We start from the raw sequence: 27,453 nt of genomic DNA on the forward strand, positions 1-27,453 counted from the left end.
TGGATTTTTAATATTGTTTTATTTTTTAAGAAATACTCTCTTTCAACCTATTTTTTCTATTTTCTTCTTAAAACACAGTAATACTCCTTAAGACCTACAAGTTGCAGGGGATGTACAGTCAACCATCTAGTGTGGATAAAGTTGAGAAAACTTGCAGAAGTTCCTATGAGCAGAATAAATCTGGTAGAGTATGAGTGGAAATTAATTTGTTCCCCCCACGGGTATTGTACTAGCCTGAACAGCTGTGTATATTATTCTGTTTCAATTCTCTATCCTCTAAGTATTTATATATAAAAAAATGACTCAATAAAAATTGTAACTATTGGTAACTAAACTTGTAAGAACTCATAGAATACATTAGTCTACTCTCAGCATTCAGAGCTCTGGGCTTAACTACTTGTCAGAGTGATACCACAGAGGTCAAAAGATGCAGAGTTGCGTTAATAAATTATTACAAAGATAAGATAATATATTTCATAAATGTGTTTCCATCAGGAGCTGATGAGTCTAAATATTACACATTATTATTGAAGCATTCAAACAACATTGCATGAAAAAAATACAACAAAAAATATATTAAGGCAACTAGCACACTGAAACAGAAACTATTTATAATATCCAGGATTAGGAAAAAACACCACAACAAATAAGCCACAAAAATTTTCTTTTTAGTAAAGGCTTTTTTCTTTTTTTTTTCCTTTTTTGTTTTTCTACATTAAATATGTGCTAATCAGCAGTCCTAGCACTTTGGTCCTTTTAGAAAACACATGGTTGACAGACATTTAGGAGAAGAGAATTATAGAAAAAGAAAGCAGTGTATCTGTAAGAATTTTACATTTGTACCTTCTAGGTACTGTCCACTCATTTACTTTGTAGGCTGTTAATTCCAGGATCTACTTGAATTTTGCAGAGCTGACCTTTTTTCAAAATATTTTCATTATTTCTCCATTCAACTCCTTTAATTAGAAGTATTAAACAGATTGATCTTCAAATTATAAACATGGCAACCCAGAAATTATGCATGTGCTCCCTATTAGCAGAGCCTCTAGCTTAGAGTGAGAAAACTTGTTTGGTAACTGAGGAGACACCTCAATTCTACAGCTTTGCTTTGGACTTACAGCAGTATGCTGGAGAAGGGTTTGAGATAAACGACTACATTATAAATTACATAATTTGACTTTACCACACAGTTGTAAAATTCTCATGTTTTGCATTCCTTCTTTTTTTCCCTTTTTTTTAAGATTTATTTTTTATTTTACCTGGGGCCCAATATTTTATTAGCTATATAAAGTAGACCAGTTTTAACTGTATCTCAAAGTTCTCACTGAGGAAGCATGATTTACAAATTCCTGCTCCAAAACAGTATGAGTTGGGATTTGAAGACCTACTTGCTTTGTGAAAATAGTTGCTTGCTGGCTATTGGGAAACGATGTCTAGCCAGAGACAAAAAATGTCTGGTTCCTGCCTGTTGCTTCTGTTATGCTTTTTTTGGTAGTCATGATTTGAGGAGGCTTAAGACACTGGATCCAACAGGTGAGATAGGTAGGAGAAAGTCTTGCTGAAAATGCCTTTGGGGCTGGGTGTGAGCCTGGGATTTGAGCGTCTCGCACTAGCAGGACGTAAGCAGTTCTGACATGCCTGCTGGCAGGAGCCATGTGGACTTAAACATCACTGGGGCAGCTACAGGGTAACAGCAGATAAGTAGGGAGTTTAAGGATCTTAAAAGCAGATTAAAAGCTGCTGAAAGAGAAACAAAATTAAAAACCCATGTGTGAAAGGTAATTTTTAAAATGGGACTTAGGAGCTTTTAAAAATATCATCCTGATATTGTATATAAACTAATTTTAAAATACAGCATAAATGCAATTACATTTCTTTTGTTCTACATTATCATAAAAACTATTTTTTAACAGATTATATGCTCAATTATATATTCCTTTACAGCAGCTTTATGGCAGGGAAACTCCATCTGCATAAAGCTAATGTAGCAGAGCAGAAAATCAAGCTCCCTGTCTAGTTTTCTCTAGTCTCTATTTCACGTTCCTAAAATGTTAGAGAGATGCAGGAGTGGACCCAAAGATTAAAGGATAAGAAATCTCCAAACTTTTGGTCCAAGCCAGTCAGAATGCTCCCATTTCACTGAGTATCAGTATTACAAAGTCTAAACAGTCTGTCTTGATGTAGCAAAGCCAACAACTTTGCACACATTACCAGTTAACCCATGCATGCTAGCACAAGGATACCATTAAGGACATAAATAGACACTGTTTCTTTGCTAAAGCAGTGCCACAGTTTTAACATCTTGAAGAGCTTAATTTTCAAGAAAACAGGTTTACTAATGTTTATAAATGTCCTCCAAAATATATTTTTCAAAAATGCATAACTGTTTTTGACTATGTTGACAACAGTACCATGTCCCCTGCAGTTATTTCAGAGTCCTGACTGTGTGTGGAGCTGATTCCAGTGTCAGAGTCTGTGTCATTTATGTCCAGATTAGTCACTCTATGAACAAAGTCAGGAACAGCAATGCTGTTACTGGAGGTGCCACTGCCCTTGGATGGCTCTTCATTTGACTGAAGCCTAGTTTCAATGTTGTCTTTAACATGTAGTAAATTAAATTCTTCTGTAAGAAGTTCATATTCTTTTTCCTTCTTTTGAAGCAGTGAGTCCCTGTATGTAAGTTCTTTCTGGATGCAGCCCAGGTATGAGTTGATTCTCAGACCATCTTTCATACTTTTTTCCAGCTCATATTTTACGCTTTCCAAATTCGAGGTTTCCAGTTCAGCATTAGCTGCTCCTTCTGTGTGAACATTGTCTCCATTTTTTTCCATGCATATACCACGTACCTCTCTTTCAATTTCAGCACACAGGTTCTCTATTAATTGTTTGTGATGTTTCAGTCTCTCTTCAACCTGTAAAATTCCCTCACTTTTGCTCAAATAGTCGTGCATCTCTTTTTGATCATCTGGCCTACTCCCTTGCTGCTCAGCCTCACAGGTATTGATCATTAAATAGGAGTCCTGCACATAATTTTCTCCATCATTGGCCACACGATCAAGATGGAATCTTGCTTCACATTTTTCAATTTCCATATCTAATTCCTTCATTCTAAGGACTTGTTGATGGATGGTATGATCTTGAGATATGATCAGATGAATCAGTGTCTCCATATTATCTCTCTCTTGCTGAACACTGTCCTGCTTAAGCTTGGCCAGTTTCCGGAAAGTCTTCCTCACAATTTTCTTTTGCTTGTCTATTGGCAACATCTTCATGTAGTTTGCTGGACTGAGGTCCCACTGCTTCTCTACGTTTTGTACTACCTTGGCTTCAGCTGTCTTCCACAATGGAAATGAGAGGAAAGCATCTGACTTTACCAACACAAAATGCAAATTAGCCTGCTCTTCCCCCCAGGCCTTCCAAAGCCTCAGAATCTTTGTCAAGGGAGGCAGCACTCGCTCCGAGCCTCTCCATTTTTCTACAATGCAGTAATCACTAGGTTTTCCAAAAAGGACCTTTTTCTCTCCGAATGTTGTCTGATGCTCCTCAAGCAGTGCTTGAATCACCTCTGAGCAAGTTGTGCGCTTCGTCAGGCCACACACAATCTTCTCCTCCTGGCAAACCCAAACCACAATCTCTCTTTCATTTGAAGCCATGTCCTTGCTGGGAGATCTGGAAAACAAGAAGACACCAAGTATAAATTACATATCAATGGCAGAGACAGGATGAATAATTACTATAATTCTGATATGACTAACACATTGAAAAACTCCTGTACTATTGTACAAGGCAATATACTTGTTTAAATTGCATGAGGAAATATCTTTGGATTAAGTAACACCTCTAATTGGCTAGTGCTTTAATATTATCACTAATCCAGGTGAATGGGAATCTCACACAAAGTATCTTTTATCAGATCTATTTGTTCTGTGCATAGTAAGTGTATATTAACAATCAGTGATAAAGTCTGGCAAACTGTAAACAGTTTCAGACTGTCCTAGGACAACACAGCTTTGGGATATTGAAATTTATCTCATTACAGAGACTGCAGAGATATTTCTAAGCTCTTAGAAATGGCTTCTGAAGGGATGACTGCACTGAGCATAGACCAACTGAGGAAAGCTGACTGAACACCAGCAATGAATTTGACAACAGGATAAATCTATAGTTCTTTCACCACATCTGCACCCACACAAGCATAAAAACAATTGCTTTTTTTTTTCCCCACTAGTAAGTGTCAAGAAATATGTTGCTCTTCCTGAAGCACTAAATAGCACGGATTTCAGTGAGTTATGAGAGAAGACCAGCTGCAACAGAATACATACACGGGGCTGCATTTTATCACATTTGAAATGATACAAAATGCAAGAAAAGCAAAAAAAATTATTTACTTGTTTGTTTGCTTATTTATGAATTACAAGGAATGTGCAATTAACCTGTTCCCTTCTTATCCACTGAGACACCTAACTCCAGGTGTCTGAGATACCATTAAGGCTCCTCTCAGTGTCTAATCAATACAATCAGTAGTTCCTAGACAGCAATTCAGTTGGAAAAAAGGTAGAAGTTCACTTTATAGTTAATTCTTCAGTTTGTCCCCATTTGGTCCTGGGCTGCTGTGGGCCTCTGTTGGTAGAGCTGCCAGGATATTCATGTCCTCATGCCTGCACATGAATAGCTTGCTTCTTGCCCAGACCTGATGATTTGACCTCTTACATAAAATGATAAAACAGTAAATTCCCTGAGGAAAAATGCCTTTCTCTGGACTTTCTGATATCTCTTGCAGTTAATTTGAATGAATGAGATTTAGGCCAGTCTTTCAGAGAAAGCTTGAAAATGAAGATAACTATTCAGGCAATATTCAAAGAGCTCAATACAGCATTTGTTTCTATCTAGGACTACTTATTCATGGAACTTTTCTAGGCTTCTGAGTTGAAGTAGGAATGGAGTTTTATTTGGCTTAATTATGGTTATACCCTATGATTAGTAAAGCAATCCAACTTGTTCTTTTTTTCTTAATTATTACACAACATGACAGACACACTGCAATTCAATAAATTGAACTATGATTGACTCAGCTCTAGGTGCCACTCTTACCAGAAGGCAAAAATCCTTAAAAGACTGGAGACTGCAAATGAATACTAATAAAACTGACAAGAGTAAGTTTATTAGTATTATTGCACAGAAGAGCTCTGTCCTACAACTGCATTGCTCCAGGTCTTGGTACAATCCTCTGTAAAATATGTGTTTTGGTAGATGGCTCTGAGTAATGACATCATTTTCCCTCTCCAATAGCCCCCCCTCACAGACCAGAATATTACTGTAATTATTTTTTGAAACTGGTGCTCAAAAAAGTTAATACTGTTTTCATCGACTACTCAAAATAAGAAAGCATATATCACAGACACAGAAAATGGCAAAGTGGCACAAAGAAAGAGTAATATTCAAGTTTAAATGGGGGGGGGAAGGAATGAAGGATGATAATAGATTAAGTGGCATTACTGTGAAGTATATCACATGCTAGAAAGTCTGTATCTGTAAGTGCTTGGAGATTTACAAATTACATGATGTTATTTTTTTCCTGTTGACGGACTAGCAATTAAGTGAAATTCAGGTAAATGGTCAGTTGCAACATAAACCAGCTGTGACTATTATAAATCAATATTTGTTTTGTCCTACAGATATGAAAAGAAAAAAGGCAACAAATAAACTACACTTATGTAATTTATTATTAACAAAATTATGCAAAAATGAATTATCAAAAATACAGTGGCTCAAACCATGTTCACTACTGATACTCAAATAACTGATTTACAAATATAAGTGTATCAGCAGTCATTGAATTTAAATTTATGAAAGTACTGACAATTAAAAAAAACCCATAAAAATATAAAAATTACCATACTGGGGACTCTGAGGCAGTAAATTCAGTGTGTATCTTTCCTGATTTCTTTTGCAATCAAGAAATACATTTCAGGAAATTAATTTCTTCTCTCCTAGCTCTCTTCTGAGTGTCTTATGCAATTGGTTTTCAGATCAAAACTATTCTTTTTTTTTTTTCATTTTTGTTTTTGGTTGATTGCCATATTTTCTCCTAGTTAGTTTTACAGTATGTAAAAGATATGTGGATTAAGAAAACCTTACTCTCTCTTCTCCTCCTGGCTCCTTTAAAGTTTTCTTATGAAGACAGTTTCTCTCTGGGTTATTAGTAAATCCTCAGAAAAATCTGCAAACACCTTAGATGTCCCATCATTGTTGTACTGATAAATTTGCTGTACCCATTTTTTATATAGAATTCCCAGAGTTCAGCAGGAATTGAGCAAATTTCTGATGGAAACACACTGTCTATTGAAAAGCAATCTCTACAGAATCCCTGAAAACAACATGGATGTAAAAAAAAACCCCTTGAAATTACTGTTTCCAATGCATTTTTAGCTGTTTTTTTGCCCCCTGTGATTTTTTCAGTTATGATGCACCTGTCTACCCAGGCTTTACATTAAGCTTTTTTGGGGAAAGGTTGTTCTTTATCTATAGCATATAACTAGTAGCAGCACTGCAAAATTGGATAATATATGCACATGCAGGTACACAAAGATCTCAAGTAGCTTATAGATGAAAATATGCAATTATAAATATAAATATATATATGAATTATATATTCAAATAGATATATCATGAATATATATGTATTCATATATATATTCATGTATATATGTCATGAAACCTACACCTTTCAGTTATACTATCACCTTTTACAGAAAAGGAGAGAAGAAATTGAAAGAAATTCTGAACATCTCTGTAATCCTTGGATCAAAACAGAATTTTAAAATAGAAATTCTTTTGTTAATTTTTCTGTTTGCCACAACATATATTATCCTTATTTTTGTTTAGTCACTTCACTCAATTTTTGATCTTTGTTTCTAAACAAAAAGAATTAGCAAGACATTTATAATCTTACATTGCCATGGAATTCTAATATCTTCTAAAATATCAAGAGCGGTTCTTTATTATCTTCCACTACAAAAATGGTAAACTGGCTCCTTACCATGGACTTTTAAGTAAAACTTATTGTATAATTCTTTTATCATAGTTAATTCAGGTAATCCCAAACAAAAATGAAGCATGATTATGTCAGTCACAGAATAACAATTACTAAAAACTTGCTTTCAGGATGCAAGAAGATGCCAGTAACAGGAAACAGCTTTTGTTAAACTGTGCTCTCCTTATACAAAGTGAAGAGCAGATTCTGCATATATGAAGTGGAATTCACTGGAAAGTTTAGATTTCAGCATAAATTCACTATCAAAAGTTCCTCTTTATCAAGAGAAGAGAGGAGAGCTCCAAGAAGAAATCACCATTGCCTGGCCCATCTGTGATCATCGGCATGAATCATCAGATGAAACTATTTCTCTCTTTCATTAATTACAGGAGACCTATGTGGCCACCTTCAATCAAATAACTCACTTTCAGGTAGTTAAATTCACGTGAAATTAATACAACCAGATTCATTCAGGTGATATTAATCCAATCAGATTCTGGTTTATCTGAGAGAAATGTATCAAGAGCAGTTACAGCAGCAGTTGATTTAGTAAAGATAACTGAATGTGGGACCTACACATTATAACTTCCTAGCTTCGTTTAAACCTTGACTGTTCAATTTAGCCAGTAAGTTATAAGGAAATCTATCAATTCATTTCAACACTAAGGAAAGGGTCTTCAATAAATTTTGGTCATTGACAGGATTTTTTTTTTTTTTTTCCTGAGATGCAATACTAGAAGTTATAATCTCCAGGAACAAGATCTGCTTTAAAGAGTCACTTTAACAGAGAGGCACATTTACACATTTAGGTTCCTTGACTTTCATTTCCTCCAGTTTTGTAAAGGACACAAAACATTTAGTAACCTAGCAGATAGTAAGAGTGTAACAGCCAAAGTGTTTTTCCAGTTTAAATATTTGGCTTTCCTGAAGACCCCAATAATAATTTATTCAAAACTAACTAGGCAACTTCTTGTATTTTTTTCAAAAGTGTATTGCTGCGGTAAACAGGCTTTGAAGCTTTCAGTCCTGCCTTAAATTCTGTTTCTTTGAATTAATCACTGAAATGTTCTACTTATCCATCTATGATTATAAAATCTTGATGATAACAACAACATGCAAGTCTATCTTTTTTTTTTGCAAAGCCACTAATTACTTAGGAACAGATGGGAATTTAAACTTAATAATGGTCAAAAGTACATTTCCAATCTTTCTGTTTGCTTGGTTTGATTGCTAGTTTCATGCCTTCTGCTCCTTGCTTCTCTTCAAGGCGCCCCAAAACCCCATCTGAGTCATGCTCTAGACCTCACACAGTCTTAATTATGTCAGCACAAACTGATTGTTGTATGTCAGATATACAATTTGTTAATTTGCTCTTCAGGCCTAGGGGAAGGTAATGCATTCCAGCAACATACAGACAAAACAAAAACATGTGCTTATGTCACACAAAGTCAAAATATGAGATAGCTTAAATGCTGGAAGGGACACTTTTGATATTTACTGACTTTAACGTATGTCTGGCCGAAAAATATGCATATCAAACACATAATTCTTTGCCTTCCTAAAATAATCTCCCTAAATATGCAACATATAGTTTTACAACCAATCATGCCAATCAAATAAAGGGATTCCCCTGCTTTTTAGTTTCACCTTCATGCCTACAAAGTGCTTCTTTTTCTTTACTAATTTCTGCAAACATTCTGCTGGGACTAGATCACTTCCATATCATATGGTTAGCAATTTAATGCAGTGTTTCTGAAATACAGTGGACACTAAGAGCATTTTGCCTTTGTGGAGAAAAAGAAGCATATATAAAAACCTTATCTCCCTTCACTGCAATAAATTCTTTCTAGATTTCCACAAAAAAAAAAGTAATCCTTTTTCAGCACTACCATATTTCTTGACATACTCTCTGTAAAGAAAAAACCAAATTATTTAGCTAAAAAATACCTAAGAAAGGGATTCAAACCTGAGATTATGTTTATGACCCAAATTTTTACTACTTGCCTCCTCCCAGTAATTGAAATAATTTATATAGAATAAAGGTCAGTAGGGGAAAATAGATGGCACACCAAGAAATACATTAATGTTTTCCTAGAATATGCATACAACTCTCAATAATTTATAAAGTTTCCATCAAAGAGTTCACGCTGGAAAGCCATTTGTGTAAAATATCTATGTGCTGCCAGGGCATATATATATACCTGTTGGGAAGTATGTATTATTTGTACTATGGTCTTCTCTTTGTTCAACACCCAAGGATGTTTCTTCTATGTGCAAGGGCCCAGACAGCACTTGCCTTGTTTTCATGCACTTGCTGAAAACCTTGTTATCTCAGGGCCAAGATTATTAATCTCTGTTATCTCTTCGAGATGAGCTATAACTATCATCAAAGATATGACTGATTAGCTATCAAAAATGTGATGGTTTTAAATTATATTTACTTGCTAAAAGTATGAAGAAATCAATATTATAGGGATACCTGCTTGACACAAATGACCCACATTTGTACCACAGGGCACATACCACATGGAGTTTGACAGCCTCTGATACCAGGGACTCTTAAAAGTTAGGGCATATAAGGGCTCATTAATTTATCAGCCACAGAATTACAGAATTTCTCAAACTGTAAGGGACCCCTAGGGATCATCAAGTCCAAAATACTGCTCCTCACAGAACTACCTAAGGTTAAACCATACAACTAAGTGCATCATCCAGAAGCTCCTTGAGCTCCTGCAGGCTCAGTGCCATGACTACCCCTCTGGAGAGACTGTTCTTGTACCCAACCCCATTCCCAGTGAAGAACCTTTTCCTAATGTCCAGTGATTTGTGGAAAGGGTGTGGGAATGCCATTTCTACCAGACCTCTGACCCAATATGAAGTCAATAACCTAATATGAAGTCAAAGCATGGAACATACATATATCATCACATTCCATTTAGATCTGGTAACATTACATAGCATTTATTGTTTCTTTTAAAAAATCTCAGGATGTTACCACATATATGTGTGTGTATAGGTATATATACACCTAAGCATATATGAGACAAGGGATGATTGTTATGAAAGAAAAGATCGTAACATATTTTGGCTTTTTGAGATTTTTATCTGTGAAATTTGCAAAAAAAGTAAAGCTATTGGTGCCATATGTTGCAATTCTTGCTTGGAAGAAACTAACTTAATTTGATCCAAAGAGATTTTTGAAAGTGATGTTAAGCATTAAAGCTATAGAGAACACACAGTCCATATGAAAGTTAGGGTCAGAAGTATTTCAACCTTCCAGGAATAAATGGATCATAGTAAAAGTTCATATTAAGTTTATTCAGTCTATCCACATTTAAATCACCTTTTCTCTCAACTTTCTGCCTCCTTCTGTAAAGTTATTCAAAAAGCAATAAAGGTCAAATCTTATACTTGGTATGCCTCCTGCCTAAGTAAATTATACGCTGCTGAGTTTCTTAAGGGCAGTAATGAGGAAGTAGCTACTCTCTCACTACCCAATGAAGCTGGAATTACTCCAAAGCCTTAGGGTTTTAAGTGAGCCTATTAACTAAATGCATTCCCATTCCCCTTCACAAGTCCCTAAAAACAATATTAATGGAGGCACAGTTAATGTCCATGTCATACAGGACACAGAAATTCCATACATGACATGTCAGAAACTTGGTTCTTCTTCCCTTCTGCATCACACGAAAGTCAGGGAAATAGCTATCTGAAAGGCACCATGGCAAGGCAGAACTAGTACTCTAACTGTAAGAATAAAACCTCTCAATATAGATAATCAATTAGTCCCAATACTGGAAGAAGACTTGGAAAAAACACCACAGAATTTCTGAAAACATAGTAATTATTTTTATAGAGACAAATAAATTTCTCTCTACCATCTGTTTCTGTACCCGTTTAATGTTGTTCTATGATAAAATTTCTTCCTTTACAGAAATGTACATAGGCATTTACTAAAAATAAAAGAAAATTAGGCATCTTGCAAGCCATGTGATATTTTTCAAACATACACATACACACTGTAGTTTGGATGCTCTAATTGAAATATTTCATATATTTGAAAAAAGAAAACAATTTAAAGTAAGTTTGTTTTTATAACTAGCTAATTACAACACATATTTTCCTAGTATAAATTTATGCCCATTTTGCTGTTCCTTTTTGAAGGCATAAATTTTTAATTCAACAAGATACCCATACTGTCAGGAAGTCTCTATGAAGCATTTTAATTAGCAACAGCTGTCACAAATTATGTCACATATGAATTAAAATTAATGTACTTCAAACTGTAAGTAGGTCCTTCATCTCTTCTGCAGAGAAATGTTATCACCTTAGCTACTGTACAAAACTGCATGCATTATAATTCAGCAATGATCTATGGCTGAAATTTCTGTTCACCTAAACACTTTATGCTATATTGGTGCTCTCTGACAAATTTCAGTGAAGTAACTTTGAATTGCAATAGGGTAGTATTACTTTTTAATTGAATAAAAACATAAGAGGTATGACAGTTTAAAGAAAATGATTCTGGCAATTATTTTATTGCAAATAACTCATCCACACCAGATTGCTGCTGACTTGAAATGTCAGTCTTTGGTAAAAAATTGCATTGGAAATCATTTGCTTCATTCTAATAACGGTACTGCTTGGAAACAGGTGTCTGAACAGGCACCAATAGTTAAGAAAAATAAAAAGGGGAAAAAAGCCCTGACAGCACTTAAAACAGATAAAAAGGAAACTAAAGCAGCCAACAAAAAGGACCAACAAAGGCTTACAATTCTATCATCTGTTAAGTGGATGGATAGGAGAGTTTGTACTGCATAGAAAATAAGCCAAGAAATTGCGCTAACTCAGAATATTTCACTAACAGAAAGACAGAAATAAGAGATACTATAAGAGGAATTATACACCTTGTTTACCAGATAAGAGTGATAGTCATGATGGATTAACTCAAACACACCCCAGCTGCTCTACTTAATGACAGGACTCTGCGTCATTGCTACAGTAGCTGAAATTATTTTGCAAAATCTCATTTGCAAGGTCCAAGTGCAAATTTTCAGTGAAGCTGACCAAAAGTTTACCAGGTCCTCCCCTTCACCGACTAACTCTGCCTTATACCATGTTTAAGCTTCCAATCACTTAACCTACAGGCAGTAGGAGACTGCATCTGCCTCTGCCCTTTATTCCTGTCTTACCTCTGAAATTTCCCTCTACCCCTAAGGGTACACATTCTCTATAAATTACATCAGCTTTAAATCTGCCTTCCTGTCAGACTAATCATCATTTCTCCATGGTATAGTCAAAGCCATAAGGTTAGTAAGTGGATATTACTCAAAAAAATGTTTGGAATTCCAGTAAGCGTGGTGTGTACACAAGATGCCATGACAGGTAACGTTTGTCATACTAGTATATTTGCAGTAACCTGACACAGTGGAGGTGAAGGTTTGAGAAAAGGAGAACTAGCTGTCCACCAAAATATTTTCCAAGATGAGTAACAGTAACATCAGAATTTACTTTACTGGGAAAACATGCTTTGATGTGTAGATTGCAACTGCTACTGAGGAAGCAGCTGTTATACAGGAATGGAAGATCCAGGAAAAGTGCCAGAGCCAAAATAAACACTGGCATTTTCAGTGATAGCAATTCTTTAGATCATGATGGGGGGGATGGGAAGATGGGCATTTTAAAATTCCTCAGCGTTAATAAGCAACGTGCAAAGTTTAGGAATATCAATACAGTATATGCTACACCTTGATTCTGGGCAATGGGTAGTTCTCACTAGTGAACAAATGAAAATGCCACTGATACTTCTCATCTGCCACAAGAATTTTGCTACACTGCAAAAATACAATTCTTTAAAATGCTCCTTTGTCTATTTAAGTGCCTGTGCACAATAAGCACTGGTTACACTATACAAGCTTTATGGAGCTCCTATTAATAATTTACAGAATGTGTCTAAAACTCTATCACTTTCAGTTGTATAGAGGAAGCAGAATCATTTATAGCTCATTTGGAACACAGGTTTCTAAAACATAGAGTTGCTGTTGCAGTTAACAGAAATTTGTGTTATCTAACCTCTCCCATTAGAAATTTTATAACTGCCTTTTAGAAGCACTCTAGTTGTTTATGAGTTTTTGAGATCAAAGAAGTGAGGGGAATTCCAAGCATTGAGAGGATGAGGGGGTTTTTTGTTTGTTTTGGTTTGGTTGGTTGTTTTGGGTCTTTTTGTGGTTCCGTGAAATTCAGTTCAGCTTTTGTTGAAAGGCAAAAGTATACTGCTTCCCTCCCCTGCCTTTGTTGACATTTTGCCCAGTGAAGAAATAAACACAAAGCATTCTGAGGTTGGGTCTGAGCTGCCAAAACTTGAACAAAGAGCACTACATGTACACGGATGAAAATAAGGCAAGTTAAATAATGGAACGAGGTACATACAAGGAATTAATAAGATTTCATGCAACTTTTCCAATACTCCCTGATCTGAAGGAGGCTGGGATGGTTACCTTCTTCTGAACCCCTATATGCTGTGCATGTTGTGCACCTCTTCTCTGCTCCTGGTGGCACCATGTAAGACAGATGCTCTTCTCAATCATAATGAATGGAAAGTCCAGATGGACTTCATTTCCTTTTGCCAGTCCTAAGGCTGAACTCAGGCTCAGAAAAAGACAAAAAGGAAAATACTCATTCAGGTTCTATGGCATCAGGCAAGAATAGTAGCCATGCTAAGGAAACAGCTGAGAATGGCCAGGGGCCTGGAAAGGGGGCTTAGCACTGCCCTTTGTGAAACAGCAAACCTTTAGAGCTGTTCAACACCTCATCAACCACTACCCTTTCTTAACTTTTTTAAATCCAATGATTTGTCAACACAGATTTTTTGTATATCATAAAATCTAATTGAGTATCTCTCTACAGTTTTCCAGGAGTGAGAAAGACAGGATGGGCTTTAATATTCCTCTGTAACTACTGCAATAAATTTTACAGAGTGAACCACACCACTTTGGAACTATGTTGTATGATCTTTCCCATTTCATTTGCTTTTATTAAATCATTTTGAAAAATATCACCTCAAAGGATGTTCTATCAAGACCTCATTTACAATCAATTCTTTCTTTTCTTTTTTTTCTTTTAAATTTCTCCCTAGAACTTTCTGAAAGACAATTCAGTGACAAATGTGTTCCATTACTTACAGTATTTGAAGAGCTGAAAAGAAAAAAGATGAGATAATGAAGTGGACTCTTACATAAATGTTCATTCTAAAGAGCTAAATTGAGTACTAGATACATAATTATGCTAACAAGAAGAGTGGACATAATTTTTTTTTAAAGAAACCTGAAGCATTTTTAGTGTCCATTGTCAGTCTGAGAGATTTGTGCAGCTTATGCTTTCAAGTAATTTTCTAAAATTGCCTATCAATGAATGCTTCAATATGTAGTTAGTCAGACTCAGGCTGATAGGGTCTCTGGAATATAACCACATCTTCTGTGAAGAAGCTACTGAACAAATGAAATAAATTCTTAACCTCACCAACTGTGCTCTTCTGAAGCAATGGATATGCTAAAGAGAGCACAGGAGATTGCAAAACTAGCTCTAGCCAGCCGAGCAATACAGATAGGAAAGGCAAAAAGGGATGAATTGCTGTCTGGCAGCAACTTTAATGTTGGATCATTAAGATTACCAAGAGTAATGGAGAATTTATGAGACTAATGCAAGGAGGAAAGGTATAGATAAGAGTGAGATACAGAGAATGGTGTCCAGTAGCACAAACACAAAATTTTTAGCTGTAAGAAGGTGAAGGAAGCTTACTGTGGAAGAAAGACATTCCATGTGATACAGACAAAAAGCCACGTGAATCCCAAAATATTTGAATGACTATGACTTAAACCCAAAACCTGTTCTATGACAGACAAAATGGGATCACGTAACAAGTTTCCAGCTGGGTCCATATGAAGAGGTTCATAACCATGTCAGCTGTCCATCACAACCCTCCCACTGCAGCTGAGCTTCTTGTCTGACCTCCAATGAGTCATGATGAATTAGCCCATAAAGATAAAAGCCTTTTTAAACCATCTAAGATAGCCATCTAAATGCAATTGAGCAGTTTAGGAATAAACCGTTCAAAAATGTAATGCAGCTGAAAGGTGGTAACTCCTGGCAAAAGATTTGTGATGGACAGGGAGAGCAGGAATAGCCCAAAAATCTGCAGTGGGCTCAGCTGAAGCTAAGCATGGCTACATGACTGTGACCAAAGAGCAAGGCAGGCCCAAGAAATAATGGTGCCAGTTTTGTGAGAGGCATCTGTGGCAGGATAGTGATTATCCCAAGCAGGCTGTGACACCAGAAAGACACTGCAAACTACTTGTTGTCATTAGTTCACACAAAGTCAGGTTGAGTCAGCATTCAAATTAATCCGATGTTTCTTTATTTCACGTATCCAAATGTCTTTGCAGGGATCCTTTCAACACATGAGCAATTCAGATGGCTTCATAGCTCAGGGAGGATAAAAAGGCCTTTTAACAAGGTACTTCATAAGCTGAGTGGTTACCACAGCGACAGTTGGGTGAAGGCATGCTTCCCTCTGCCATGTGAACAACTCTGTCATGGTGGGAGAAATACACAGATTTAGTTTTCTTCCATGACATGTGCACATTCTGTTTGTCACTTCTGACTTTTAAAGGAGTCTGGTGTGTACTCAGCTTTGTAATATGTAGATGCATAAATACGCAATCTACAGAAGTGGCTATTTCTGCATGTATTATTTATATATACAATGATTTGGGGGTTGTAATATATTTTACTGTACATATGGGACAGTATATCTCATGAGCTATACATATGCATTCCACAATCACATACAACACAAGCTGTCATATATGCATTTATATACTGAATACATGCCTACCATGCACAAATGCTTCAGTACAAAGAGATATGTTTAAGATGAAGCCAAGTACTGTAAAATTTCAGGCATTTTTGTTAAAGTTTTCCATGCTACTTAGTTCAACAAAAATTAATTTGATTGAGTGTATCCATAGCAAGATTCATTCTCTGCTACACTGGACACCTCCCTCACTTAAATGCATATCAGGGAGAATATTCAGTTTTGTCAGAGACACAGAAGGCACTGAAGCATTACAGACACTGAATGTTATAACTTTCAAGTATCCTTCTTACTGCTGAAATTCATAATGCTCATTTGGACATCTTAATTTCCATAGAAAGTACTACAGAAGAGTTCAACTACTAACAATGGGGTTTGCTAACACCAGCAAGTTCAGCAGGAACTGACCTAAAGCAGTCAGGTACATGAACAAAAGGGCAGGACTTAGATGCTGTTAGATCACAGTCAAATGTGTATTGCATAAAAAAAAATTACAATATTAGAACAGCAACAAAAAACCTGATTCCCTTCTCTTACTGAAGCTTTCAACACAAATCCTCACCTTTGTCTGCCTTACTGTAACTTAAGCCAACACAAACTGCTGCAGCTTCAACATGAAATAGTGACAGAATTTCAATTTAGAATAACTTCAGGAGACTTTTCTGAAAAATGCACAATGAGGGAGGCACAAACTGCACGGTGTTCAGCACCAGTGTAAGACATGATAGGAGTACAGGTGGCTGGGAAGTGCTACCAGTCAGAATCTAAACATCAGAAGTTCTTAAATATCGTGTTAGAAGACTACAATTACATTCAGACATCAAAGTCTCCTCCATAAATCTAGCCCTTATTACTTACATTTGTTCAATATGTGTGCATTTTTATTCGTATCTTTTCTCCTAGGTATGGTACCACCCTTCTAGAGGACACTTTTTAAAATTTAAATTTTTGATATATGTCTTAACCATCAGATATTCACTTGCTTTTCAGGCTGACACTACTGAATTTATCTCCACATACTCTTGTAGGGAAAGAACACCCTTATACAAACCAAAGCTCAAAAAGTTCTAGGCCAAAGCTATCCACTCATTTAAATTTCTATTCTGTCTACTGAATTGATATCCATAGACATGTGCAAAGCAAGACATCCATAAACTTCCTTTGCTCAGCCCTTATGTAAAAGAGTTTACAGGACACTGAATTAGCAAATGAGGAACACACAGTGAGTAACCAGTTCTGTAAACTGTGGTTTATGTGACTTGCCCAAAAACAGGTAGGAATTCTGTGGCAGGGTCAGGGAAGACATCCATGCTATTAGAATGGTTCTTCCTTAATCATACATTATCTACCTGTAATTCACCCCTCCGTTCATGTTTCCCTTTTTAATTTCTAAAATGAGTGGTGCAAAAGGCGGTTAATAACCTGCTCCACAAACCTGAGCATACTCCATGAAAAGTGATTGGGTGGAGCTCGTATCATCTACCTTAAGCTATTTAAAAATGTAGATGTGGAGTCAAAGATAATTTTCTGATCTTCCTCTGTAATCAGTGGCATAAAATAGGCACCTCCAAAAGGGTGACTAATCCCATACTGACAGCCTGTCTAAGACTGAACGAATTGCCCTCCAGAAGTGTTTAGATGCATCCATTAACTACAAAGAGTACCTAGATGACTAGATACCTAAATTTTCAGTGGCTCAAGTAGAGTAAGATGGAGCTTGACATTTGTGTTCACTGTGTACTTGAATCTCAGGAGAAAAATGAGTGTCAGCAAAAGTGCTGTGACCATCCACAAGTGCAGTTCCAAAAATAATGTAGATCTTTGTTTGACACCTGTAGTGACCTTCATGGGTAAACAAAGATTATTAGTTATCTACCTAATCCTTAAAATACCAGGAGTCTGGGAAAGTGCAGTGAAGTCAATACCTATCCTAAATTGTTGTTAGAAAACTGAATTTGTGTAGTTTTTCAGTAGAACAGGATATTAATAACAAAGTGGCCCTGCAAGATGCAGGCAATAATCAAGTTAAACAAGTATACTCAGTGCCTTAGCAATCAGTATAGAGGAAGTCTGTCAACAGGTAATGTCCAAACAATTCAGAACATCAGTTTACCAATCATGGAGCCAACCAAAACATCAGCAGCTGAACATCAGCACAAGATCCCACACTTTTAAATGTCACTAAGCCACTCTTTGATTAGTGAGCAAAATCTGGTAACTTCGTATGGCAAATGAGGTATACCTGAGGTCATCAAAACAGTGTCCCAACTGTTACTCTGAAAAATGCTGTAGCTTGAAAGTGCTTTCAAAGTGGAAAATTCTCTTTGTCGAAAGAATTCCTTTGAATTGAAGGAGGTTGGGGAAAGCAAAGTGAGGTGTTCTACATGGATGATGGAATCTTTTAACACAAAGCAAATTGCATGTTCAAGACCCAAGGGCAGACTCTCTTAAAAATTAGTAGTCTTCACTCAACTGCATTATTCCAGTGAGGTCATACACGCTTACAAGCTAAAGTAAGGTAAACATATTTATACCTGACCAAAACAATGGTCTAATAGATCATTAAATTTTCATAAACCTGATTTTGTTCTTGAACATGAGAATATTATGCCTTTGCATATTTATTTTAAGCTTCAATATTTTTGTGCTATTAAAAGGAGGGGGGAAAAGTCTGCTTTTCAATAGAGATGATTATATTTACCATTATGATGGGAAATTCATAACTCAGAACTCTTTACATCAGTGAAAGAGAATGAATAAAGGTGAAGAAAAAAGAAAGCAACTTAATCAGATTTATGATTTTGACCCTCAAAATAAACAAATTATATTTATATATTACATTCACAGCAAACATCCTCTCTATAAATTTTCCTCTTATGATTATTCTTCAACTTACTAATTAATGTGGGAAAAAAACCATAAAAAAACCCAACCACAAGCCAGAAAAAAAGAGGCATACATCATCTCCAAGATTACAACATAAAATATAAGTTGGTAGTCTGGCTTCTTCTAGTGTTAATGCGCAAAAATGCATGTCTAGCAACCATCTAAACTACAATTTAAATGGTTCAAACAGACAGAGGCAAGTACGTACTCAGGCAGACAGGAGTGAGAATGAAACAACAGAAAGTTGGTGAAAGAGAAACACGTCTTTAAATAAAGGGTATAAATAAAGTGCATGAGAGATGTGCCAAACATGCACTGGAATTTTTTCTTTCAAGTTTGATGTCTTTTGCTCATTTCCATATGGCATCAGGACTTGGGTTTCATAGGATTAAAAATATAATTACATGACAACTTTATTATCATTACCATCGAGAACCTTCCTTTCATTTTTTTTTTTTATTTTCTGCAGGCAACTTTCTTTTCTTTTTTTCACTTCACAAAACTACCTCAAAACATATTAAGATGCACATGGTGTTTCTTTATTTATTTCTCTTTCTGGGACATTAAAACCCTCCTCACAAACCATTTTAAACATTACGGAAAATTTCAGACCATTGAAAAATTCCTCAGAAAATCACATAAAATCAAACCTAAACAATCTTTAGTGTATTCTCACTTCCCTGCATGGCAGCTAGGTCTAGTGGACTGTACAAGAACTAAGAACAAAGAGCTCACAGATTTAATTCATACATCTCCCACTAACTGGCTTTCACACTCTGCACTTCTACACATTTTACACTGTCTAGTCATGTCCTACTTATTTTCCTGAGGCATGTAAATATTAACACCCGAATTACTGCTAAGGAAAATGAAGTAAGCTTATCGGTTGTTTGAGGTCACAAACAAGTTGGTATCGTTATCACTATTGCAACACCTGCACCCTAAGTGTATTTCTGGCTAGGTCAAAGCAGGAAAAGGCAATGTGGTTAATCCTGATGCCTATTTGTGTCAAGTTCCAGAAACATGCCTTAAAAAGTATTCTTTTGGACAAGGCTTCCTGAAATGCTTTGCTTCTTATCTGTTTTGTCCTGTCCAATACCCGAGGAATTGCTAGCATGGAAACATAATATAGAAAAAGACAGAAAGTCATCATCTTGAGAGTATCATAATACATAAGAGACACAACAGCAGTGATAATAATAGCCCAGTTACCTCTGCACAAGACTGGGTACCATCATGTCCAACATTCAATTCTAGGCTTCACTTAACATGTAGTCTTGAAAATTTTATATTGCATCATCCTTTCTGTCACTATTAATAAGGATTTATCAACATACTAAATATAGAAGCTGGATGAACTAATTAAGGCTTGTACAGCCTTACTGAGGTGTTAATGTTTTCAAATAATAATAATGTTTCAGACCAGAGTTTTAAGTTGTTATTATTAATCATACAAAACAAACAAAACAAAACTTTTTTCTGAGCACAGGCAAATCAGGAGGTACTACTCTGTGATTATCACTAACTTCAAAAAAAGTTAATAGAATTTTGAAAAATGCCCCTTTCTGAAAACTTATTTCTCTCTACTGAATTAATTACACGTTTAGCAATGTGTCAGTCTTTCTTCATGCACAATGCTAGTTTTTCAACAGTACTACAGGAAATGAACAGCAGCCAGCAAGATTTTTCCTCTTTTTAATTTTTTACTAAAAAAATGAGTTTTCTCTGAAATGTATCTCTCAGCCTGACTCTACACTTTATTAGTGTTCCAGATTAGCTTCAACTTAACCTAAGTCATGCTCTTAGATGGTGTAGTATTACACTTCTATTACTCATTTTATTTACTCCTTCAGGATGAAATTGCTGCCTGCCCTACTGGAATAGTAGATAATTAACTTTTTAGAAATAAGGTTAGTGTTTTGCTAGACGAAAAGCTCTTCCTGAAAGTGAAGTGAACAAATATGTACAAAGATTATTAGAAAATGTATGCAGCCATTTTGACCCCTGACGCAAAGCTTGCAAGCCAGACCAGTAAATAAGTTATAATGTATGACGTATGGCTCAAAAAGGAACGACTTCTTTGATAGTTCACTAATACATCTCACACTCAGGGAAAAGTAAAACCAAACCAAACCAAAACAAAAACAAAGGCAAAAAGAACGCATTCTACCATTTCCAAACAAGCACCATCTTTTCAATCTAAAAATTTAACAGAGGCAGCACCATTGATTCTAAAACTTTTATCTCCCCCTCCAACATACATACCAAATACCTTGTAGTCTTGTATCAGTAAGCACCTTTATAGCTTCATATAGACTTTTATCCGGGTGTGCTCATCCAAGAGAAGTATTAGACATCTCACATGATCCCATGAGACTTACAGTGTGGGTCATACACAGTTCATTCAGACAAGCAGCTGATCTCCAAGAGCTTTACCAGTCCAAACCTCAATGCTGAGCATTTTCACTTTGACTTCATCAAGGTTTAAAATGTACAGCAGTGTACTCAACCGCAGGTAGAGCAGAAGAGATGTTCAGAGTAATACACAAATCACTGTGCTAACTAGATGCAATGAGAAACTACTGGAGGGAGGGAGAAAGGGAGGGATCATGGAAATGCTAGGTCAGTATCAGACAGATGAAGTCTCTAATCTAATTCACTACCCTGCACTATAATATAAAACCTGAGAGAATAATTGAATGTGTCTCTCACTGGGGAGGGGCTCTGACTGTCAGGACAGGAAGAACTCCCTCTACATCCGTAACACTAAATGGAGATATATGGTCTTTCTTTCTACCTCTCAACCAGAGATGAGCTAATTAAAGAGTAGGCAAAATAAGTCTTTGCCTCCTATAGAGAAACACTACACTAACTCCTGTGGCAGTGAGTAGAAGTGGAAAACAGTGGAAAACAGTAAACAGTAAAAGGTGGAAAAAATACAGGAAGGAAAAGCAAAACCAGTAAACACATTTAAACATTAATAGATTTGTAACACAACTGTTTAATCATGAAACAGTACACTGGGTTCAGAATTGTTGCATGTCGGCAGAGCGTACAAATAGCTGTAGTAAACAGAAGACCTGCATGAAGTAAACTGGCAAAACGTACTTCCCAAGGTGTTGCGCATAACAGGACAGTCCTACAGCATCAAGATGGATTATCTGTACCGTCTCCCTTCAGTTTCCCAGCTACAACATGAACAAAGCAGTAGAGTTTCAACAAGTTTGGCTAAGGTTTATGTGCAAATCCCAAGGAACTGGTCTCAATGAAAGAAACAGATACGAGGTCAGCTTTCTCACTGTAAGATAGATCCAGATGTCTTTGAAGCATTTTAATGAACCTAAAGACCCATTTTCAAAAGTGATCAAATCTAGCACCAGAGCAGAGAAGTCCTGATCTTACAGCAAATCAATGCAGAATAAATTCCTGTTCTGCTTAGCAACCAGGAAATTGCATACAATGTGAAACCCTGGTAGCTTAATATTGCAAGTATATATGTTCTGTATTTCTCATATTTGGATAGGGATTTGTTTTGTCTCTGTGTAGAGCAATGTGCTAGATCAATACTAGACCTTAAGTGCAAATAATTCAGTGCCTTTTCTCTTCCTCCAACTTCAGCTAAGCATTTCCTGCCCTCACTACACTTGCAAAGTGTGATGTGAGCTGAGCATTCCTCTCACTCTCAAAGTCAGCATCTTTAAGAGATTTGCATAAAAATAAATACCCTTGAGTTTATTCATGTTGCAGAGCCTTAGTCCTGCAGGAAACTTTCCTTTTTCCTTTGTTGCCTTAGAGGGTACAGCCTGTCCCTGCTGCGCACATTTGGGTTTCTAAGTGGGTGGGGCGTCTTGGAAGTATTGTTCTCCTGGGGACAACTGACAAGCATATACACATTCTGGGGCCTGTGATTACTCCTGGCTGTCTCAGAAGGACAAAGAACAGCATAAAAACTACTTACAGCTCTTGAAAAAGATATCAAAATATCATTATTGTCTTTCTTGCCAAGAAACGTATGTTGGAGTCACACTCCTAGCAGCCACTCCCCTGAAATCAAACCAGGGTTTACAGTGATCTATGGGCTACATGGGCCTTGTGCTGTCTCTGTATGAGTGACATTTCAGCAGTCCAAGACAGTAATACTGACTGAAGATCTTTTAAATACTAACCGTACTTCAGCACAGGTTTTGTTGTCCTGAGGTTTAATCTCAGTTTCTTTCTCTAAAGACTTGTGGCATAATGGACAACATCTCTTGTGTCTTGCTCAAATACCTCACAGACACAAACTCAGTTAGAGTAACCTCTTTGTTTAAACTCTGAAGTCTTAGGGGTAGAGACTGACAATTTACAATCTGGATGTGAAGAGCCAGCTATTAAACAGGGCCCTGATCTGGAACCTCTGGGCGATGCTGCAAGACAAGCACTAATTACAGTGGTGTCATCTTGTTATCTGAGCAAATGACTGTAACGCCTTCATTTTCCTTCTGGCTCTTCTTCCACCTACCTTTGTTGCCTCAATTTAGCTTTATGTCCTCATGTAAACAGAGATTTTATTCCTCATTTGCTTATCTTATAACTTTCAGGAGTTAATTTGCATGTAGCAAATGGTCTTTAAAAACTTCCAGAGAAAAAGCAAAATAGCTGAGTTTCCCAGAAAGGTGAATGAGCACTAGGCCTATTTTAAAAAGCAGCAGCAGGTTAAAAATATACATTAGTTTATGTCCCTTTTGGTTGTTCTTACAGGTACTGAGCCACAAACTAAGACAAGGTAGTGAGACACAAGTTCCAACTCTCCAACTGCAATCTAAGTGCCGTGGAGGATTTTAAGCTCACTTCTTCTCAAAGTTTCAAATAAGCTCACCAAGACACAATTAAAATGAGAAATTATTATTATGTAGTTCCTTAATCAAACTGCAAAACCATTTTACTAAATGCATAAGCAAAGTTTAATTCTCAAAATTCAGCATCAAAGATAACATTAAATATGCTGAAATTTAAATATCTGAATAGATAATAGCAAACCTTAAGAATTACGTCATTTGCTTTGCTCTTGACCCCCTCCCCTTACATTTCTGTGGTCACACAGCCCCTTCCTATTGCCACAAAACCTCCCAGCCATTAGAGGCATTAATTTATTTTTGGGGATGGGAGGATGAAATGCGAAGAAAGTGCCAGATGTTCACAGTAATGGTTCCTTTGGTATTTTAATTTTTATTGCCTATTTAAAGCTTTGGATTATGACTTTCTTTTCCTGAGGAATAAAATATCACATCAGCAAACACAGTGAGATTGTTGCAATTAGTGTGAACATATTGTAAATAGACAAAAGAGAAACAGTTTCACCATTGAACACAGTAGAGCTGTGCTTTGTGATTTAATCCTTATTCAGGTAAGTGATGGCAGTAACACACCATCACTTAAGAGTAATAGATTTACAGCTCTATGTAAAACCACTTTCATGTAAAAGTTCACGTCTGCCTTTCCAGATTTTCTAAACATAAAATAGGCCACATGAGAGTTATACAAAAGTTTTACTTTTTTCAGACACATTAGCAAAACACGCAGTTTAATCAGTAACCTACATTATTAATAATTCTAAAATAGCATCCAATCTTTTAAACGTTTTAAACATTTCTAATTTATATTCTATATAATATGCTAAGTTAATATGTTCACACAATCTCAACAAATACAATCCCCCCCAAATAATTTTCAGTATATCAACTGTGAAAACCAAAAGCCAAATATAGAGAGGAAAAGAAATAGGAAATTTTTACAAGACTTTTTAGAGTTCGATTATATTCCCCATGGAAAAGATCATCCCTTGCATTGTTTTAAATACTAACTGAATTTCAGTGAAGAGCACTAGCCAGATGAGGACGAGATTACAAGTGATTTTTGAGTTTCTTGCTGAGGCAAAATTTCAGTGATCTGTTTCTCTTCAGCTTTAGCAAAGTGGGCTTAGCCGCTGCACATTCCATAAGGTCCAAGCAAATTTACTCTTAAAAAAACCTAGTGCCCACCCTAGCACCTAGCATGATTCCATAACCCTTTTTGTCCTTTTCGCAGCCCGTGCGTGGGGCATGTGGAAGCATGCACATCGTGGGGGCAAAGTCCCCATAGAGAAACTTCACGGCAGCCGAGTCAGGGACCACAGCTGTCCCGCTGAAGAATTTTCTGAGCAAAAAAAAGTATATGCAGTACAAGTGCATCCCGGACTAAAGGCTAAACAAGAAAAGCATCCCCCCCCGCCCTTCCCACGCTGAGAGCTCGATGCTCTCCTACCTCTCCGGCGGACAAGATAAGGGACGGGGTAGATCCGAAGGGGTCGCAGGCTGTCGCTGTACCTCCCAGGGCAGCGGGGCTAAGGCGGGAGGCGAGGGGCCCCGAGCCCGGCCCTGCCGTGAGAAACTCGGGGAGTTTTGTCCCGGGGCAGGGGAAGGGCTCCGGGCTCCCCCGCGGGACGCGCCCGTCGGGGCTGCAGCCGGTTCTGCCGGCCAGCCTCACCGTCCCGGCGCGGGGCACTGCCGCTGCCAGCCTCGCTTCAGCCGGGGAAGCTTCCACGTCCGGAAGAGCTACCTCCCGCTCACGGAAAATACTGCCCAGCAGTCAAAAGAGCCAGAGCGAAAAGGGCACGACAGGTCCGGGGAAGAGGGGTAAGGGAAAAGCCCCTTCCCTCCGCTCCCCTCCGCTGCCCTGCCCGGCTGCCCCTCGCAGGTGAGCCCCGCAGTTCAGCTGCCTGCTCCGGATAACACATCCTGCCCCCACAACCAAGCAAAAAAGTATAAAAAACAATTCATCCCATATCGCCCTACCTTTGCCTCTACATACCCATGCACTTTACCTGTTTTTATGCCGGGTTTTTAATAAATTCCTTCCAAAAGGAGCCATGATCCCAGCGGCATAACATCAGCGATCCCCAAAGAATTCGAGGGTGTTCCCTTCTCCCCTATTTTTTTGCCTGAGCTCCTTCCAGCTTGTTAATAGTCACCGAGCGTAGCGATGAGCTGGAAGTTGTGCAATTTACTGCTAACTTTGAACTCCAGCTTGTTGCTGCTGCTGCACCTTTGGAGTCCTGCCCAGCTGCGAACTTGAAGGAGGTGTTTAGAAGCAGGAAAAAGAAAGGGGAGGGGGGGAATACGCACTTGCTCCTGTGATGTGAAGTTATGCACAGAACTTGCTAAACTTTCAGCCTTGTCACCCTCAGGGCAACAGGCAGCAGAGGGGAAAGAGGGGGTTTTGCTCCCGTGTGGAACTCTGTAAAGACACACACACACACACACACACACACACACACAAAAGCACTGAAAACTTTCCCCGGCAGGCTCCAGCCACTTCAGGTCAAGTCGCTCAGCTTAAACACACGCGTTAATGAAGGGCGAGCTACAGTTGCCACACCAGTTCTCAATGCATAATAATCTGTCTTTGCAGTACCTCGGTGCTTCTTTACGAGGTGTTGAAGGAGTAAAGGGAAGATGAAGGGAAAAAGACCGCTGTGGCCCCTCTGCTCTCCCTGGATTTTTAAGTAAATTAGCTATTTGCATGAATGTCTTCATAGACTAAACGCACCTTCGAAAATGTGGCCTAGCAGAGAACAAGAGAGACAGCAACATGAAAGACTGGATTCGTACTATGCTGTTCCAGGACCTTTTCTGTTATTATTTCAAACTGGCTTTGCCAGAAGGGAAGTGAACACACATCATGGTTCCTGTTCACTGGAACACCCTGGGAATCAGACATTTGGAGCACAGCTTCAGAAGAAAAAAACTTTTTTTATTTTTCCCTGCTCCAGTTTGGAGCACAGCAAGGGAAAGAGAGCTCATTGTGCCCAAAAGGCTAGTACCAATGGGTGAAGGTTTTCCCACCCAGGGCAGGTGGGAAGTCCCATGCACAGCCCTAGCACACCCTAGCCCTCTACTTTCTGCAGTAATTTAACATGTACATATTAGATGTAAGTAATTCCTTTTTTTTTCCCCTCACAGGGCAGATTCTTTATGTGGCTGCCCAAAGGTGCAGCACAATAGGGAATTGTTTTATCAGCCAGGGGCGATGATTATATAGGAGCCTACCAGAGTAAGGGCTTATCTGAAAACAAGGCTTTTCCTAAATTTTCCTTTCCTCCCTTGTTCAAGAATTCAATTTCTCTGACGAAAACAAAGCAAAGGCCCATTCCATGGGTTACCTATTACTGGCAGCTCTAGGAATACCCCACATATTTTGAGTTCAGTCCCACGCCTCTGAATTCTCTGAACTGTAACTACAAAGAGAGGGACCGGAGCCTCTTAAAAGCCTTGTTTGTGTATTCATTCAAATAACACAAAAAATAGGGAACCTGAAATGAAATTTCAGATTTCTTATCCTGCTGCCAGGGTAGGTTTTAAATAGTCTGATTTCAGTATTATTAACATAAGGACACATTAAGTCCATATAGGTATTTCCTTTTGCTTTGAATGAGGCTCTGTATGGCACAAAGAGGAAGTTTTCTTGTATTTAAAGGACTGGGAAAATTTTTCGGTCCCTAAGAGATGTTCAAGGCATATTTGGCATAAAAATCAAATCAGTGTAGAACTTCCTAGAGAATAATTAATATTCAAATAACTATTTATATTGGCAAGTTAAAATGAAATAGCTTTATCTACAAAATAATATTCACTTTTAATTATGA

The 27,453-nt window shown here is 37.4% G+C and overlaps 1 protein-coding gene across 2 annotated transcripts; it reads right to left on the reverse strand.

Moving 5' to 3' along the window:
• Window positions 1-25,866, reverse strand: RASSF9 (Ras association domain family member 9). Of its 2 annotated transcripts, none has more exons than XM_085046046.1 (2): window positions 25,633-25,866; window positions 1-3,669 (listed from the first exon to the last, which is right to left on the reverse strand). In XM_085046046.1, the coding sequence occupies exons 1-2, from the start codon at window positions 25,677-25,679 to the stop codon at window positions 2,394-2,396; spliced, it is 1,323 nt and encodes a 440-aa protein (XP_084902172.1). In that variant the 5' UTR covers window positions 25,680-25,866; the 3' UTR covers window positions 1-2,393. The 2 variants fall into 2 exon arrangements, with proteins under 2 accessions (XP_084902172.1, XP_084902181.1); XM_085046055.1 differs by having other exon boundaries at window positions 25,620-25,866.
• Window positions 25,867-27,453: the final 1,587 nt, after the last annotated feature.

This window comes from Lichenostomus cassidix, chromosome 1Aa (genome assembly GCF_008360975.1).
Source record: "Lichenostomus cassidix isolate B80296 chromosome 1Aa, HeHo_3.0, whole genome shotgun sequence".
Classification (NCBI taxonomy): domain Eukaryota; kingdom Metazoa; phylum Chordata; class Aves; order Passeriformes; family Meliphagidae; genus Lichenostomus; species Lichenostomus cassidix.